This window comes from Poecilia reticulata, linkage group LG16, assembly GCF_000633615.1.
Source record: "Poecilia reticulata strain Guanapo linkage group LG16, Guppy_female_1.0+MT, whole genome shotgun sequence".
Classification (NCBI taxonomy): domain Eukaryota; kingdom Metazoa; phylum Chordata; class Actinopteri; order Cyprinodontiformes; family Poeciliidae; genus Poecilia; species Poecilia reticulata.
The window spans coordinates 2,265,615-2,283,818 of NC_024346.1; the positions used below are offsets into that span (position 1 = coordinate 2,265,615).

Sequence of the window (18,204 nt, forward strand, 5' to 3'; positions counted from 1 at the left end):
CAACCTAATTCCTGTTTTTTATGTTGTTTGCTGAATAATTATTTCACCCTGTCAAACAAAAATGGCAGAAATGTTAAAAGGAGAATGAAATCTCTTCTAGGTCATCTGTTACTATAGTTAAGCAGAAAAAAAAAGAAAAACCGTCATAAGATCAGCATCAGTTTCTCTTTATTGTTCATTGCATGGCCACATAAACTGGTTCTCCTCTGCACTGTGCATGATGGGACAGTCACTATGGAGATGGTGATGTCGATGGGATACATTTCAGGAGTTTACAGACACAACCCAGACCCCCCCTCCGCCCCGCCCACAGGACAGGTCGGCTGATCTCCACCAATCAGCTCCCACCTACCTGCTCCCTCTAACCTGATAAATAGATTCTGCTTCTGTTCAGGATTGGTTCAGTGGATCAACACACAATAACAAGCCCTTCCCCTTTCCCTTAGACATTCCTGTGTTTATCATTCAGATTCAGCTTACAAAAAACAAAACAAAAAAATAAAGAAAAATAACATCATTTGGGTACAAAAATAAAATCCAAATGAAAATCTTCCAACAGGCCGAAGCCTGCTGCGTTTTCTCTTTCTTTTCTCAGACAAATAGCACAATAAGTACGTCACTGGTCACAAAAGTACACCGCAAATAAGGAAAAAATAAATCCAAATAAAATAATTAAAAAACCCCACATATTAGAGAAACCATATATCCGTCTTCCTTTGAGCCTGCGGGCGACGAGGCGCCTGGTTTGGTTCTGATCGATGGAAGTCAGGCGGCGCCTCCTCCGCCGCTCGGCTCGCCTTCCTGACCCCGTTTCTGGAAATCAGACTGAAGGAAAGAGGGAAGGGAAATCCAGAACACGGCTCTAAATATCTATATGGATTCATCTCGGCGTGAATGAGTTTGTGTGTGCGGATTCTCTCAACACAAATGTACTCGTTTGCTAACATATACAGTGTATTCCTGGTTAGAGGTGAACCAGGGGCACGCCCTCCCACCGCTTCCTCCCCCGGCTGCCGCCGCCGCCACGCTCACGCTTTATGTTTAACAAACTGAGAGGTGGGAGATCTGCTGCTTCTCGTTTTGCCTGCCTTTTCTTCTTTTGTTTTTATTTATTTTTTATTTTTTAACCTCCTCTTTATTTCCGTTTCAAGCCCTCAAAACTTTTAACTCTTCGATCCAGCTTTCTTTTGAGTTGTTTTTCTTTCCTTTTTGGAGACGCAGATACACACAGAGCAAAAGAGTGGGAGAGAGAGAGGGAGCGAGTGTTGTCATCGATCAGCTGCTCGCAGCACCGACAGCTGCCCCCCCGGTACGCTCTCAGCCGATCTCCTTCCACTGGCGGTAGAACTCCACGATGTTCTTCAGCTCCATGCCTGCGGACGACGCAGCCTGGGTCGCCGACTGGCAGAGAGAGACAAGAGCAAAGAAATAAACACCAGATCTGAGCTTCAGATGAAGAAATATTACTTCTTACCTTATAACCACAAACTTCAATACATTTCTTTAAGAGTTTATGTGGAACAAAGTAGGGCATAACTGGTAGAGGAAAGAAAAAACTTTTTTTTTTTTAATGAATAAAAATCTAAGGAGTATTAGTGGCTGAAATCTACAGTTTTTCACCCTGGAAACTCCAACTCCACCATTATATTATTTGTGGATCTAAAGAAGAATGATCCAGAGCGTATGTGTCAAACTCAAGGCCCGGGGGCCAAATGTGCCCCGCCGTAGCCCCGCATGTGGCCCTCTGGACTTCAAATTACATCAATAAGTTGATTCTAACATGAAAAAATGTAAATCAAGATATTTGATCAGTTTTCCAAGGAACTTGGAAAACATTCTGCAAAGCTGCTAAGACTTTTTAAAACTTTATCATAATAATCAGAGGAAATTATTACAGCAGTTAAAAGCTGCTTATAACCTCTGAGCTTTTTGTACCGTATTTTCTGCACTATAAGGCTCACCTAAAAACCTTCAATTTCCTCAAAAGCTGACAGTGCGCCTTATAATCCGGTGCGCCTTATAGTGCGGAAAATACGGTACATTATGCTCTATATAATGTACCGTATAAAAACTAAAAACTGAGTATTTTGTGACAAAATTAGCAGATCAAAATGTGAGATGTACAGAAATTGAATCAGTGGACGATTTGGAAATTCTGAACGTTAAAGAGCCTAAAGAGAGTCGGACCTTCATGGCGGCAGACCGAGCGCAGAGCTCGTCCACCTCATGTCCTGTCAGGATGGTCACCATGCCGGCTGTGTCTTCGTCTCCGTTGCTCTGGGACACCGTCAGCTGTCGGCAGCTGTCCACCATCTTATACAGGTGCCTGAAAACGAGGCGGATCAGAGCAGAGGAGTCAGACGGAGAAGAGGTTCCACTCAGCGAGAGACGCCTGGCATGAAGCGAAGCTCACCAAGCTTCGATGTCCTGCCGCTTCAGTTTATCCCTCTCAAAAGTGCGACCCGACTCCTTCTGACAGCGTATGTACCTGCAGACGGGAGATTTAGAGGAACGACATTATTAGTAAGCGACTGTAACACTGACTTGTTCTAATATGTTTGCAAAAACATATTTTAATGATAGAGTTTTGATATTTAAAGAACAGCGATTTTATTGCTATTTTTTGATTAGAAAATAAAGAAAACATGAACTTTTCTAAAACGAGGATGAATTTTTTTTTAATTATTTGCCTATTTGTTCAATATTTATTGAAAATGATGCGGAAAAAAGGACAAAACTTGCAGTAATGATGTAATTCTGCTTAAACCCAATGCAAATACTGCATTAGAAACATAGAAAATGGCTAAAACTGGCATTTTTAATATCATTTCCTTTAAAAACATTGCTCAGCAAACCTCTGTGGAGGGTCCAAACAGCCACTGGTGACAGATCCCCTCAGAAGACACTGACCTGTTTCCCTTGCGGAATTCCGACTCCAGGAAGCGGATCCCGTCTCTTGCACCACCGTTTTCCTTTTTTAGCCGATCCAGTCCGTCAATAACTGCAACGCAAATGGAGCAAAGATGAATAAAAACTAAAAAAAATCTACCTTTCAGAGACCTATAAAGTAGATTGGAAATAACCTATGACATATTTACGGACACCGGTAAACATCTGCTAACTGATCTGCGCTGCGTTTGGCTGGTGCAACACCAACGACTTCCTGACCTGTTCTTGGGATGATGATGATGAAGCAGCCGCTGCCGGCCAGGTGTCGGATGAGGTTCAGATGATGGCAGAGGGCGGCAGCGTCAGGGACAAGGTAGGGAGACATGGACGACTGAGCTTTGGGCTGCTGAAGGCTGCCCTCTAGCTGCGAGACCTCCAACTGCAGATTAGGACCAAAGAGAAGAACGTTTTACTTTGAGTTGGTATGGAAGACCATTTCTGCCATGAAAGGAAAAACAAAAGCTGCACATGAAGTTCTAATTAAGAGAATAAATGTCATAATTTTGAGATAAAACATCCTATTAACAAGAATAAAAGCCAATTTTGAGTTTTAAAGTAATATTTTTTAGACACAAAGTCAATTATGAGATTCAAAGTCATAATTACAAGAATAAAAGTCATAATCACAAGACCAGAAGTCATTACTTTGAAAGTCAATTTCTACTTTAAAGTCATACTTTTGACTTTCAAAGTCATAATTATGAGACAGAAAGTTGCGCTGTTTCTTTAAGGAGATTTGCTACAGTATCTCAAAATTATAACTTTAAAACTCAAAATTATGACTTCCTGTTGGGCTTTTATTTTTTCGTTCCTGGCGGAAATGGACCTCCATAAGTTGGCACTAATCCAACAACATTAAAATATTGTTGGAACAGATAATTTAACTGCGGCGCCTGTGCTGCGTTCCTGCTTTGATTTTAGCTAGAAGCTGATAAGTAACCTGCAGTCGAAGTTGGGCCATGTCTCTCATCAAACGATTCCGACGGGCCTCCTCTTCCGCCTGGACAAATCACAAATAAAAACATTTTATAGAATAAAAATAAAGTATTTACACATTAGTTGCATTACTTCAGGGTTGGGCTGTGGGCGTGTTCAGCCGTCGCTCACCATCCTGAACTGGGCCTTCGCCTGCTGCACCAGATTGTCCTGCTCCGACTGACTGATGCTGGTAAAGATTCCCGCCTCTGGGTTGAAGTGCAGCACGTTGCCTTGGAGATTTGTTAGGAAGTGGCCAAAACTGCGAATGCAACACACTCGCAACACACACTGAAGAAAAAAGGAGAGAAAAGGAAGGAGTTTGCATTTATTGTTTCATATTTTTAACTGAAACACACTTAGATGGACATTTAGATGCCTGCTAGCAGATATTTTGTCCATATTTAGTATTTACTGAAACACTTGATGCATTTTTTTTCTGATAAAAGAGCAGAAGCTTCTACACGCTGATTACTTGTGAGAAAGTCGCAGCTTCACAGTGCAGATGGTGAAAATGGTGAATGTATTTTCTGTGAAGTAGAATCTGTTCACAACAGTCGACATAAGTGAATCTGAAATATGTAATTTGGGCTTGATTATATAAAAACATGCAGATCGCTTCCTCTGCACTGCTGAAAATGTTTGAACCGTTTTTAAAAAGTTTATTTACTAAACGAGGCAGAGTTATTCCATCAAAACTCCACACCAGAGCTGCAGCACAAAGCATCTGGAAAGAATTCACAGCGCTTCACTTTTTCCACATTTTGTTATGTCGCAGTCTTATTCCAAACTGCGTTAAGTGTTTTCATTGCCTCAAAATTCTACATGGAAATATCCCATTATCACAATGTGGATTTTATTTCCCAAATTTATTAAAAATAGAAATCAATGAAGCTCAAAATTGAGCCGTTTTCATTCATCATCCCTAAATGTTTCTAAACTTACATGGTGCTAAGTTCAATGTATCTGCATGGTCAACAACTAGTGACATTACACAAAGCTAAATGGTAACTTATATATTGTTTGAACGTCTGTGGCTTCTGTGCCAGAAATCTTCTTCCCTCCCACTAAAATACTGACGACTAGGAGGGGGTGTAGCAAATTATAGACAAAATGTTATTTCAATGTAAATCAATGCAAAAACATAAAGTTATCAAATTTGATTTTGAGATTTGGATTTTATCTTCCAGTAGATGGAATATGGAATAATTTCTAAACATTTTTACACACTATTTGTTCCTTTTCCAGCGCTGACAAGTTATAAAACCAGATTTTTATTGAACATGTTCAATTAGAAAGTTCAACAAGTGATTAGGAAAAAAAAAGAACTGCCTCAGTAAAAAACGGCTTAAGGACTATATAATTCCAACTAGGCCTGTCACGATAACAAATTTTGCTGGACGATCAATTGTCTAAAGAATTATTGCGATAAACGATAATATTGTTTCAAGACCTTTTGACACTGATTTAATGGAAATGACTAATAATACATGCGATTTCCTGATAAATACACCTTGTTTTCAAAAGAACACATAAGACTGGAACTGATAAACTAAACAAAACAACCAAAAACAAAAAATAAAATGGATTCTCAGTCTCCATTAACAAAAAATGTACTTGAATAAAAACTAAACAACATAAAGCCAAAGTGGAAATAAATACTGCATTCAACGAAAAGAGTGCAGATTATGAAGTCTGTATACTATATTGGCCTTCAGCAATCACTAGATTTAAATAGAGAAGATGGGTACATCCGACTACCTAATGCAGTAGTTCAGACTACACGATTTTTTGCCCCTATTTCCCCTTATGACAATCTTAGATCGTTGGCCGATCTAACCGATCATCCTGTAGTGTATTGTGTGTTACGGTAGATCGTCGTGGCCGCTCCGATCTAAATCGGGGTTTTTCCCCGACTGGGAGCTTAACGCTGAATGTGACAGGTAGCCAATCAGAAAGCGCGGATTCTCCTCCGTGTTTTCTGAGGGGAAATTACGGAGGGAAATCCAGCGGACATTGGAGATGATATGTGGAAACAACATTAATATTCAACGTTTTGTGCAAAGAATATAGAAATGACAAGGAGAGGAGTTGGAGCCAAGTTGCTACCTCAGTTGATAAACCTGATAAGTTTTCATCTGTTCTTCGTTAACGTGACATAAATAGGTTATAATGATTTTCATTCAGTCAGGACTTTACGCTGAATCTAGCCACATGCATCACAGGTAGATTCTAGTAAAGCATTGATTAATRCCTGGTTTTAAAATKARTTAACTGGACTTGTAGCCATTATTTTGTGCCCAAGTGGCTGGACACCACACGGCACGACGAACCCGACCGAACCGTTATATCTAGGATTTCTTCGGCTAATGTGTCTCAGCTTTTGAAAATGGGCTGACAGTCGGCCGACAACAGTTGCTGGACATTACACTAAGGAAATGAGGAAGGGAGGGTCAGTGAACAGCACCTGAGCTGAGCCTTTTTTCATTCAGTGTCATCAACAGAAAGAAAAAAGGCCGGAAGAGACGATAAAGCCGATAATTAAAATGACCTCGATAGGTTTAATTTATCGTCCGATTAATTGATTTATCGTTTATCGCGACTGGCCTAATTCCAAGACAACAATCTGGAAAGGCGCCTGGTTTAAACTGAATCAATTAAACTGGGCAGTTCATTTCGAGTGTCTTTAAAATATCTGCAAATATGCGCTGATGTCATATTCTGTACATAACTGGAGCGCACCTCCTGCAGGGGACTGAGGGAGGCGTTGCGGCGACTGAAATCCAGGCGGCGGTGAGCGACGCTGAGCGCAGGCAGGTGCCGCAGCGCCACATCCTCAGGCAGCAGCAGAGTCTGGCTCAAACCCGGCTGTTCGCACTCCTTCAACAGCTCTGTCACCTCCGAGTTCAGCCCCAAATCTGCACCACACACACACACACACACAACAAAATAAAAAAAACAGATTTTTCCAGGCTTCATCACAAAATGAAGGCTGCGCCATTTAACTTTGGTTTCCAGACTTAATTTGCATTTTTAAGGCACCTAAAAATAAATGCCACAGCAGCACAGAAATCAACTGGATTCAGATAAGTGAAGCTTTTTAGCTGCTGTGACGAGTAACTGCTGAAATGACTAATCGGATTAATCAATTAAATAATAATTTAATGGTAATTAACTTGAGTATACAGATGTAATTAATATACAGAAAATCAAGTTTTTAAACCCTTTTGGACAGCATCCGATGATCAATTAGCTAATCCTAAAATTAATAATCAGATCAGTGATACACTGTTGTTGCCAAGTCAAGCAGAAAAGGCTGAGCTTTTCACATGCTGATGTTAAAAGTATTTTTGCATCCTTTGCTACAAAGCGTTCATTAGAGGAATGCTGCATCATTGGATTTTAGACAGTAAAATGTTTCTTAGTTAAAAAAAGAAACTGAATTATTTGTTTGCTTGCATCTTTTAATGCATTTCTAATTTTGTACAAAAAAAAGCTTTGGTGGTTAAATGGAAAAATCAGCAAGCCATTTTTTTAATCCATTAACTGTCGGAATAATTTGATTAAATAAAACAAATGTTAGTTGCAGCCCTGGTGGTCTCACCAGCCTCCAGCAACTTGCTGCCGTCTGGAAGAAGGTTCAGCAGAACCGACAGACGGTTCCACAAGCTCTGCGAACTCTGCAGAAAAAGCAGATCATCCCAGTCAGAAAGACGAGCATTTTTCATTGCAGCAGTAAAACAGGTGTGTTAATGTGTCGGCTCACCTGTGCGCACATGAGGATGATATCTGTGTTCGTCCTGAGCCAATCAACAAAGACCTTCACCACCTGCATCAAGCCCTGATTGGACAGAATCTCCAGTTTCTCCAGCAGGGTTTTTTCACTGTGGGCGCTGTGCTGACTTTCCTCCGAGTCCGAGTCCAGGTCTAGTGGGAAACAAGACAGATCAACAAAACCAGATTATTTTGTCGAGATATTATCGCAAACATGGTTTATTTGGATCATGTAGTTCGGAACTGTGAAGTGGATAACAGTTCTCAACAGGTACAAGCCACACCTTTCAGATTTCAATCTATAAAGAATCATCAAACTCAGCTGGAAATCAACTGGACCGGGGTGTGGAGTGGACTTTAACTGGGCCAAACACTTAAACATGTTCAGAGCAATAATTAAGCCAAAATTATACAAAATATAATATAGATCTGCTGTTGGCCACGCCCCCAGCCCCCTGAACTCAACATTTACACACATGTGAAAATGGTTGCAAACAGATCCACAATTATGCAACCGTACGTCTTTGAAAAGCAGAAGTGGAACCTCCTGCACAACCAACAAAAATGCAGCAAGTGGTTTCTCGACGGTAAGTCAACAACAAAACACTTGTTTTTTCCAGCAGCCATTGTACAGTTAGTAGGTGTCGGACTAGACTCGGTTGGCGTTGCTAGGTAACAATCAACAATCTGAATATTTTTGAAACGGCTCATTTTACAGACACCACAAAACATGAACTTATTGCCAAAAAATGGCTGAGTGCTTATTCTTACAAGCTTGGGCTGTTTTTGGAATCAGTAGAAACACAAATGGAAGAACAAAAAGGTGGAAAATGTGAATTTTGCATATTAAAATTAGACATTTAAGTCTCAGTGCCTGAACTAAGGAGGCTGGATGTACACTACCATTGTCGTTGGTTCCGTTGGCAGTGCCGGGGTTCAGGTCGCGGTGTGAGTCTCCAGGCGGAGGGGGCGTCTCCTGGGAGGGCGGGGTGGAGGTGTCGGTGGGGGTGGAGCCTGAGGCGGCCTGAGGCCTCAGCAGCATGTTGCTGAAGGTGGGTGCGAGGCGGAAGCAGCGTTTGGACTGGAAAAGCTGGGAGGACATGGCCTGCAAGTTGCTGCTGATGCTAGAGTCGCTCTGCGCGAGGGGCCCGTTGGTGCTGGGCGGGGTCTCGCCGTCACGCTCCCCGCCTTCCTCCCTGGGCTGCTCCTCCTCTTCCTCCTGCTGCTCCCGGGCCTGACTCTCGGTGCTGTCTGAGTTTTCTGTGTCCTCCATGTCCTCCAGGTCTGAGCGGGACTCCTGGCTGTTCATGTCCGAGTCGGTCTCCACGTCGAAAGCGGTCCCTCCCTCCTCTTCCTCAGAGCCACTCTCCCAGCTGCCTTCCTCACCCAGGCCGTCCCTCTTCGTCTCCTTCTTCACAGACGAAGGGTTGAGCGGTTCATCTACTGGCGTCCCACCTGTGGAGTCAGCATGGACCCTCCCTCCTTCATCGTCGTCCTCATCTTCTTCGCTCTCGAATCCTTCGCTAAGGTCGCTTTCGTCCTCCCCTTGTCCGCCTTTATGCGCGCAGCGGCGGCGCCGCAGTCGAGATAGGCGGGTGTACTTCTTCTTCTGTCTCTGCTTCTCCTCCTCTGCCTTGTGCTGGTCTTCTTCGCTGCTCTGCTTTTTGACTCGGACCCGCTCACGGCCATCTTCATCCTTATCCTCCTCATCCTCCTGCTCCAGGGAGCCGTTCTGCAGAGGCCTCTCCTTTGACGGATCCACTTCTGCAGCTGACATATCCCTCATTTCAAGGTCATCTGGGTAAGAGGAGAAACATGCTTGATTTTAGTTTGGTTAAAATATGTTTTTGACATTCTGCCAAGGGAAAACTTCAAATATTAGTAGACTTTAAATCCACAGAGCTGAACAAACACCCTGAAGTCGATGTTTTCGGACTCACCTGCAGCGTCAGTGTGCAGCGCAGGAACCTGGCTCTCCCCCTCCTCCAGTTCAGCCTGCAGCCGGATGTTCACGTGGTTCACCAGGTGGGAGAACAGAGCCAGCGTAAACGCTATGGACGCGCTGTACTGCTTAGAACCTTAAACAAAACAAGGTTTGTTAGAAGTGAAAAGGTGAACGAAACTGAAACTGTGTGTAATAAACCAAGTTAATGTTTTATAATCATTTTGTAGCTACTCTTGTTCATAACGATACAAAGAAGACTTTTACTCATCGGGAACAATCGGCACTTTATGGTCCAGGAACACATTTCTGTCATATCTGCAGCTCTCTGTTGCTACGTCTCAAATATGCACACAACCAGTTTGCTCTGCATATCGGAGGCACTTCTCTTCCTCTTCTAGCTTTGCAAAGGGAAGCATGTTTTATTTAGAGCTGCAGCTAATGCCTATTTTAAAACCCAATTAATTAGATAAAAAACTGGCTCATTCTGCAGATTTTTCATTAAACTACTTGAACCTTTTAATACAAGATTAGAAATAAATTAAAAGATGCAAATACACAAATAATTAATTTCTTTTTTTAAATAACAAAAACATTTTATTGCCTAAAAGTACAGTTTGGTTTAGTTACTGTGTGAGTACTTTATCCTTTTAGAGTCTATATACTATTTGATTACTAAATTAGTTGACGATTATTTAAACAATAATGGACACCGATCCATTTTCAAAAACGGCTAAAAAACAACAAATGTTTAGGTGTGGAAAAAATATCAAAATACAGACATAAAATTAAATATTTTACTTGCAAATTTGGAAATGTTTTATAGTTGAGGCAGAATTTAATTGCTTTTTGGGGATTTTACTGCAGTGTTCATGTTTTTGTTGGCTTTGGGGCAGATTTCTTGAATCTGTGGACTAATTAGCAGGAAAACAAATATATATGCCAATTGTCCTATTAGTTTAATAAAACGGGTGGTTAAGATACAGAATGTTTTTCAGAGATTTGGATGTCAGAAACTGGAAATAAATGCTGACTTTTCTTTTTAACTGAAACATTTTTCAGTTAAAAACTTGGGACTGTTTGCACAGAGATACAGGAACAAATTGGAATAAAAAATATATATAATGAAATCTGCTTATTTCTTATTTTTGTGTTCAAATGAAAAATGACTGACTCCAAGTTAATTAAAATAACCAGGTGGAAAAACACTGTTTAAAAAACACACCTCCTCTCTTAAGGCTGTGCACGACCATCAGGCACGTGACCACCATCTTGAAGATGAGGTTGTCGGGCAGAACGGGGTAGGAACTGTCGCTGTGCTGCGTCTGCTCCTCCTCTTCCTCACTCGGACAGGGTGGAGCGCCTCCGTGTGTCGGAGCCGGAAGGTAAAACAGAACCAGGTTGAAGTCCTCCAGCACCGACTGGCAGAGCGAAGTCAGCTCCGTCTCCATCAAGCTTCATCGGAAGCAAAGCGAAAACAAAAAGCAAAGGGTTGGTGGGTCACGGCTTACAGAACATGATTTCTGATGCACAGGGCAGGTTAGAAACTGTAGACAGTGTTAACTGGAGCTACAACAGAGAATAAAGCCAGGAAGTGAAATAAAAAGTACGGCAGCTCAGAGACTGACCTGTTTTTAGGCTGCAGTAGACTCTGAAGGTACATGAAGCTCACCAGGACACGCTTAATGTCTTTGGATCTATGTAGAAACAAAAAAAAACTTTATGAGTAAACATAAGTTTTTATTATTCTGATTTAAACAGGAAATTCTTTAGTGACACAAAGGCAAGAATAATCCTAGAAAAACAAGCAAACCTCTCTGATTCTGCAAAAAAGAAGAGACAAAAGTCGATTTTCTTCGTGCACAGAAGAGGCAAAGAAGTAAATACTAACTGCTAGGTAATCAAAAATCATAATTTAATGTTTCCGGGTGGTAAAAGAATATAGTTTTATTTGGATAAGACCCAATAAAGACCAGAACAAATAGACTAAAAAACAGTTTCTAGACAAGAGTTGCCCTGAAAACGGCAAATTCATCCAAACCCTTATCATCATTCTTAACAATCCAGTTGTTTCTACTATATATACTTAATAAACTCATTTATTTATCTGCACTGCCTTTGAGAGTTGCTATTTTTTCAAACTTCTTTTTTTTTCTTGCACAATGACAATGAGAGGCTGTTTTTTAGGCTGTTAAAAGCTTCTTTGTTGACAGAGTGAAGATGGAAAAGAATAGATTTTCACCAAACACTTTGCTACTTTGACAGATTATTCAAGAAAAGGCCAATTAAGAGCGGTAACTTTAAACCAAAAATGATTGAGTCAAAAAAACAAAACAAAAAAAAAGCTGCATCTTGGGACTCGTCATCACCTTTGCCGAGACGGAGACAGCTTCTTCATTTCCTGTTTCTTCACCTGGTGGTACATCTTGGCAGCTTTGTCGAACAGACGCTTCAGGTTGCCGTAGGCCCCCTCAAACGGAGTATCTGATTGGATGCTGAGGACAGAATAAATATCTGTTTAGCCTCATGTTAGAAAAAGCTTTAAAACCCAGAGGTTATGGACCCTCACCATCGTAGGTAGTAGTAGGTTGCTTCCACATTGTAGAACTTGCTTCCTGCCAGGGTTCCCAGCTGGTTAAAAGGCATTCCTGCAGAATGGCAGAAAGGTGGTTCAGATTCATAACCGGTCATTGTTCCCCTTTATTCACTCAACTACACGGACGAATGGACCCAAGCTTGGCTCTTTTTGAGGACAACTCAAGTCAAAGGCCACATTCACGCTGCAGGTGAATCCAACTTTTTCATGGACGTCTGAACAGCCCCATTCCAATCTTTTCACCCCCCAAAAATCTGATCTGTGCCAATTTTTATGTCACTGATGTGAGAAATGCGCCATAATTCTGCACCAGAGAAGGATGACATACGCCTGTCACAACCACAAATTTTGCTGGATGATAAATTGTCCCAGTAATTATTGCAATAAACAATAATATTGTTGTTTTCCAAGTGATGTATTGATAACGGCATAATAGTGCAAGTTCACCCTTCAACACTAGTTTAAACTAGAAGACATTTTAAGCATCCAAAGTAAAAAAAACAAACATGATAGATTAAATGGAAATAAAAACTGCAAACATCCAACTGTTAACAAAATTTCAAAAAATATTAATCAGAATGGAAATGATCAATCTCAATTTCATCTACCATGTGATTAATTGATTAATTGCTTATTGTGACAGGCTAAGTCAGACAGCATAAAACCAGACAGAAACAATGGCATCACATGACAGTCCCACCACTCCTGGTCCGACTCCACATCCAGACAGACTCCTCTACTGAAGCTGCAGTGAATGCTCCACTACAGGTTGCTGCTATTAGCTGCACCTTTTTGTTATTACCTTCCTTGGTCCAGTTAAGTTTTATCCTGTCGACTCCTGTTGCTGAACAACTTTAAAACTATCCATAAATGGCGGCGTCTATTTTTACTTCCATAAACAGACTGATGCTGCTGCGTGACGTCAACGTTCTTCTTCTGCGCATGCAGGTCGCTTTGGGGTCGTAAACCGTTCACACAGAAGTCCCATTGTTGTTTTTAATTAGTAAAATGAACAAATGCAAAGGAATTGAAGTCAGAAATCATGACTCACCAACATGGGGCATGACAGACAAGGCTTGGTGGTAAAATCTCTCTGCCAGCTGTTCAGCTTCCACTCCAGCAAGTTCGTTCTGATAGCGCGCTGGTGACCAAACCAGATTACCAAACATTATTGAAAACATACAGACAACAAATCAGCAAAACTGTGAAAATTCTACTTTTATTAAATTCTGACATTTCTAATAACTGAATAAACGTTATTCCTCCTCTCACACAGCCTGTTCTCAGTTCCTTCTGTAACACCAGGCCAATTTTCCCACGCACCGGCGATGACACCCACTGGCTGCCTCACACCTCTACAGACATGGAATAGAGATGAGCCGATCTAAATATGCTATTAACATGTTATTACCCAGATCTCCGAGGTAGACCAGACAGCGATGACACGCCATCTGAGCCCACTCCATCTCTCTAGAAGAGGCCGACACGGGTTTCTTCCGACCTGTTGGAAATAATTAGACTTCAAGTCAAAACTGATGTGAAGTTAGCTCCAAAGAAAGAAAGAAGCTAAAACCCCATCAGTGGGTTTTAGAATAAAAAATGTGGCTTGATGAGCAATAAAAACTGTAAATGGTGAAAAAAAACAAACAGAATCCATACAAGACATAATCCTGATTCAGAAACTGGCCAGTAGTTTGACCTGAAGAAGCTTTTTGAGGAATAAAACTCCTGATTCAGACTTTAAAGTCTGAAGGATTCAGCAAATGAATCAGCAGACGTGCAGCTGAAGTTGCAGGACAAATTTCAAGGCTCCTGAACTCCAGCGACAGTCATTATGTCTTTCAAAGCAAAACACAAACTTATAGAATCAGGAGAAGAAAAATCTGAACTGAGATATTATATAAATTTATCATACAGAAATAAAGAGCAAACCACTTAATTTGAAAAATGTTTGGACAAAAATGTATTCCATGAAATGGTTTTAATGGTTCCTAGACTTTAAAAGCAATGACTTTGTAAATAGATACATTAAAATGAAAGAAGAGAAGTAAAATAACTCTTAAATGACATTGGTGTTTCTGGTGAATTTTAGTCTAGGTTTTTCCAAAAATACCCAAACTGCAGCCAGAAATGATTAATCTAAAGCTTCGTGTGTTTTTGTTTAGGGAAAGATTCAAGGTTTGAGCTCTCACCGATCAGAGGATCAGTGACGTGCGTCCAATCGATGCAGTCCTGCAGCTCCAGCTGGTAATGTGATTGGATGTAGAGCAGCAGATGTTGGTAGAAACCCACGCCGGCGATGAGGTGCGTTCTGTAGGCGCACTCCAGGGCACTGCGGCTGTGGATGTGCTGAAAGCAACAGGAAGAAAAAATGAGGTAGGAGCAACATGAAGAGCTAAAAATGCAAAATGGAGGGAAAAAAGTAACAAAAAACTAAAGTCATATACAGATTTGTTTAATACAGAAGTCAAAACTCCTTCTTAATGGGTTACACACAAGCTCAAGTTTATACTTCTTGTTGCGTTTTCTCACGTCAGACTTAAATCTAGACATGGACCCGATTTAATCCAGAACTGGAACAGATTTAATCCAGAAATGGAGCAGGCCTTAAATCCAGATGTGAAACATATTTAATTCAGGTCTGAAACAGATTTAAATGTAGAACAAGAATAGTTTTAATCCAGACCTGGAATAGACTTAAACCTAGAATTAGAATAGATTTTAGTCCAGACGTGGAACAGATTTAATCCAGATTTAATCCAAACCGGGTAAGAATCCTGTGTGTCGCTCTGTTAATCTATATAATTCCAATGGCTGCTTTGTCACCAAAGAGACATTTCCACAGCTGTTGAGTGACTTTTTGCCATCTTACCTTCTTGTTCGTCTTGATAACCTGGATGACCTCATAGTAAACCTTCCTCCAGAGCAGCTCCTCGGCCTTACGGCCGTAGTCGACAGGATGCAGAAACATTAATTTCACACACAGCTCTCTCAGCCTAGGAAAATCAAAAACATACAACGGATGAACACATGGATAGCTTTATGCAACAGTTGGAGGTGTTGCTACAAGAAAATGCAACCACAGCTCCTAATTATCATTTTTATTTTATTTTATGGAGACAAAAATGAGGCTGAACAACAGGCAATATAAGATATACACAGCTGTTGTTAAAATCCAGTCTATCCACAGAAGAAGTCAACATATCAGGCAGTTAGAGACAAATGGTATGTTGGGGAAAGAGCCATAAATTATCCAAAACTTGCTGCAGTCCCATTATGCATCAAACCTTCGAGAAGCTTAATCTAGATGACTCAACAGTAAGCAATATCAGCCAATTAGCTTTTTAAAATTAAAAAATAATATAATAACTATGTCTTTAATGCTTTTCAGTAAGGGTTTTGACCACAACAGCACTAAGAGTGCAATGACAAGTACTGATGGTGACGCAACAAGAAGTAACATTATATTTCTGCAGCAACTTTCACATAGATCACAAAGTGATTCAGAAAGGGCAAAACGATTAAAACAAAAAATTAAACAATAAAAACACTATAAATCTGTTAGTTTTATTAGACCTCGTTCATAAGAGGATTGCCACCCAAATGTATCTACAGATACTTAAACATTTAAGTATGTGACAAATGTCTCTGAGCAGAACTGTAATTCTTGTTGGTCTAATTAATAAATAAGAAGTCTGCCTGTCTGAACTTCCTTTGAAACAGGAAGTGCTGCAGAGTGACGGTGCGTTTGTATGAAACCAGTCCCCATTCAGCCTGTAAAGTTTCGGTGAGAGCAGATCTGGACATACTTGTTCCGCAGGCTGATGTTCTCCGGCTTGAAGACTTCTCTGTAGGATGACTTGCTGCCGATGATGACATCCAGCTTGTGCACAGATTCCACCACAGCCCTGGATGGATGAAAAGCATTACTGTCACCACATGAATCACCAGAAGTAGCGGTTTGTCACGCAACAAATGTCCCGAAATGTTAAAAAGCTGCAACCCTTTCTGTTTCATTTCTCTGCAACAGGATGAATGACACATGACAGCTAGGTTACGTTCATCAGAGGAAAAAAAGAACCTCATGACAGAGTCAGGTGTAGTTTCAGCTACTAGCATAGATGTATCTTAAACATAAGTATCAACAACAGAAACCATCTGACTCTTTTAGACATTTCACTAGCTCATCGGTTAGCTCGACGAAAACGGCCTCGTCCACTCACCTGTAAAGCCGCTTGATAAGAAGGACTTTCGCCTCGGGCTCGCTGTCCTGACCCGGTCCGCTCATATTAGCGACAGGCCGGCAGTTCCACCACAATGCGGGGTCACCGTTTCATTCGGGCCTCTCGACGGAACAGCTGTCGCGGTTACTCGGCTCTGTTCCCCGTTAGTGACAACTGTGTTGTTAGCCAGCTAGCGCTAGCTCCCCGTTTAGCTTTCCCTGTGTTCCCTGAGAGTCTCTTTCTGTTTCTTGAATCCTTTGGCCAACCCCCCTCCACCCATCCGTCCTGAAAAGTGGGTAGGAAGGGGTCCCCGGCGCCTTACTGTTCTTCCAGTCAGCTAAAAAGCTCTATTATCCCTTTTGTGTTATTTTCCGTTCCGGCCATCGCTACGAAGGCGGCCATTATTCATAGCAGGCACTGACCGCCTGAACATCGCGAGAGTTCAAAAACAAAATTACGAGATTACAGAAGTGAGACGTCAACAACTTCGCCATATTGGTAAGGGAAGACAAGTTGAAAAGATTAGCTTTAGCCTTTAACAGCGGTCACGACGCGTGAATTTCTGATGTTCTTTAAGTGTATTGCGTTCCAACAATATAAAAAGACTTTTATATAGCACCAAACATCATTGCACTGTTTGGTGCTATTAAGACATCTAAGATGAAAATCAAGACATAAAATCTCCCCTAAAAGGACTGGGCTGACCCATTAAACCACGTAAACTTCATGATAACATTTGAATTATCACACAAGCTTTATTTGGTCAAGAGTGAATTTTAAAATTCCTCCTAAGTGTACAGCGAAGAATGTGTAAAGCGAAATAAATAAAAATACAAAAATAACGGGACAACGGGAGGAAACACAGGTTTCCTCCCGTTGTCCTTGCAGTGATAAAAGTTGTGTTTCACATTGTTCACTGTTATGTACTTTTCTCTTCAAGAACGCTTGCATTGCACACTTCAGCAACAAGGCATTTTAAGGAATGTTTAACATTATTAAGTAGGCATATCTAGACAGAGATCCTGGAATGGAGAGCTGTCCATGGTGCTGCAGTGGCTCAGTTTCAACTTACTTCTACGAAAGATTAAAGGTTTCCTATCTTGCTGCCATTTGCGTTTTAGTAAGTGATGATATTTTGCAAAACTGGTCAATCAGAAGGTCTGCTTGAAATTCTCCATCAGCTGCTTTACATCCTATTTTAATCAGTATTTGTAAATTAATTCAGTGACCTCTAATATACTTTTTTTTCAGTAACCGTGCCTAATTTTGACAATGTAAATGGTATAACTGGTGCTATGTAGTTCAATATGTCTGAGTGGGATCATCTTGTAAGCCACATCTGAACCTTTCTTATAAAGAAACTGCAGGACATTTTCCCTGCAGAGTTAAGTCAGTCATAAAAGCTGTACGTCTCTTAATGACTTGCATATGTTGATAGCCATTATTGCTTCTAGGTTTTGAATTGCTTTGTAATTTCTCCTACTTGTCAGCAGAGGTCTGCAAAGATATGCATTATTGTGCATCCCCATAATCCACTGCTACAGCTGGAGAGACATTATTACCTTTAAGGTTTGACCAGTTACAATGGGAAAATGTAATAAAACACAAAAATAATTTCTGAACTAAAGACTGGGATAATTATTTTTGCTTGATATGTGCAGATCCGTTTATAGACCTGCTTTTGTTTCCATTAAAAAATTAACAAAAAATGATCTTACTGTCACATAATTTCAGGATATTAGAGA

At 40.9% G+C, this 18,204-nt stretch overlaps 1 protein-coding gene across 1 annotated transcript; it reads right to left on the minus strand.

Moving 5' to 3' along the window:
• Positions 1–146: 146 nt before the first annotated feature.
• smg5 (SMG5 nonsense mediated mRNA decay factor) lies at positions 147–16,890 on the minus strand. Its single transcript, XM_008430760.2, has 22 exons — positions 16,460–16,890; positions 16,046–16,144; positions 15,109–15,232; positions 14,429–14,585; positions 13,648–13,737; positions 13,288–13,377; positions 12,210–12,288; positions 12,010–12,135; positions 11,269–11,337; positions 10,866–11,095; positions 9,639–9,776; positions 8,602–9,495; positions 7,691–7,851; positions 7,529–7,604; positions 6,667–6,842; positions 4,057–4,215; positions 3,890–3,949; positions 3,169–3,328; positions 2,911–3,001; positions 2,414–2,488; positions 2,188–2,326; positions 147–1,401 (listed from the first exon to the last, which is right to left on the minus strand). Exons 1-22 carry the CDS (start codon positions 16,522–16,524, stop codon positions 1,318–1,320), a joined length of 3,342 nt encoding a protein of 1,113 aa, XP_008428982.1. The 5' UTR covers positions 16,525–16,890; the 3' UTR covers positions 147–1,317.
• Between the last annotated feature and the right edge of the window lie 1,314 nt (positions 16,891–18,204).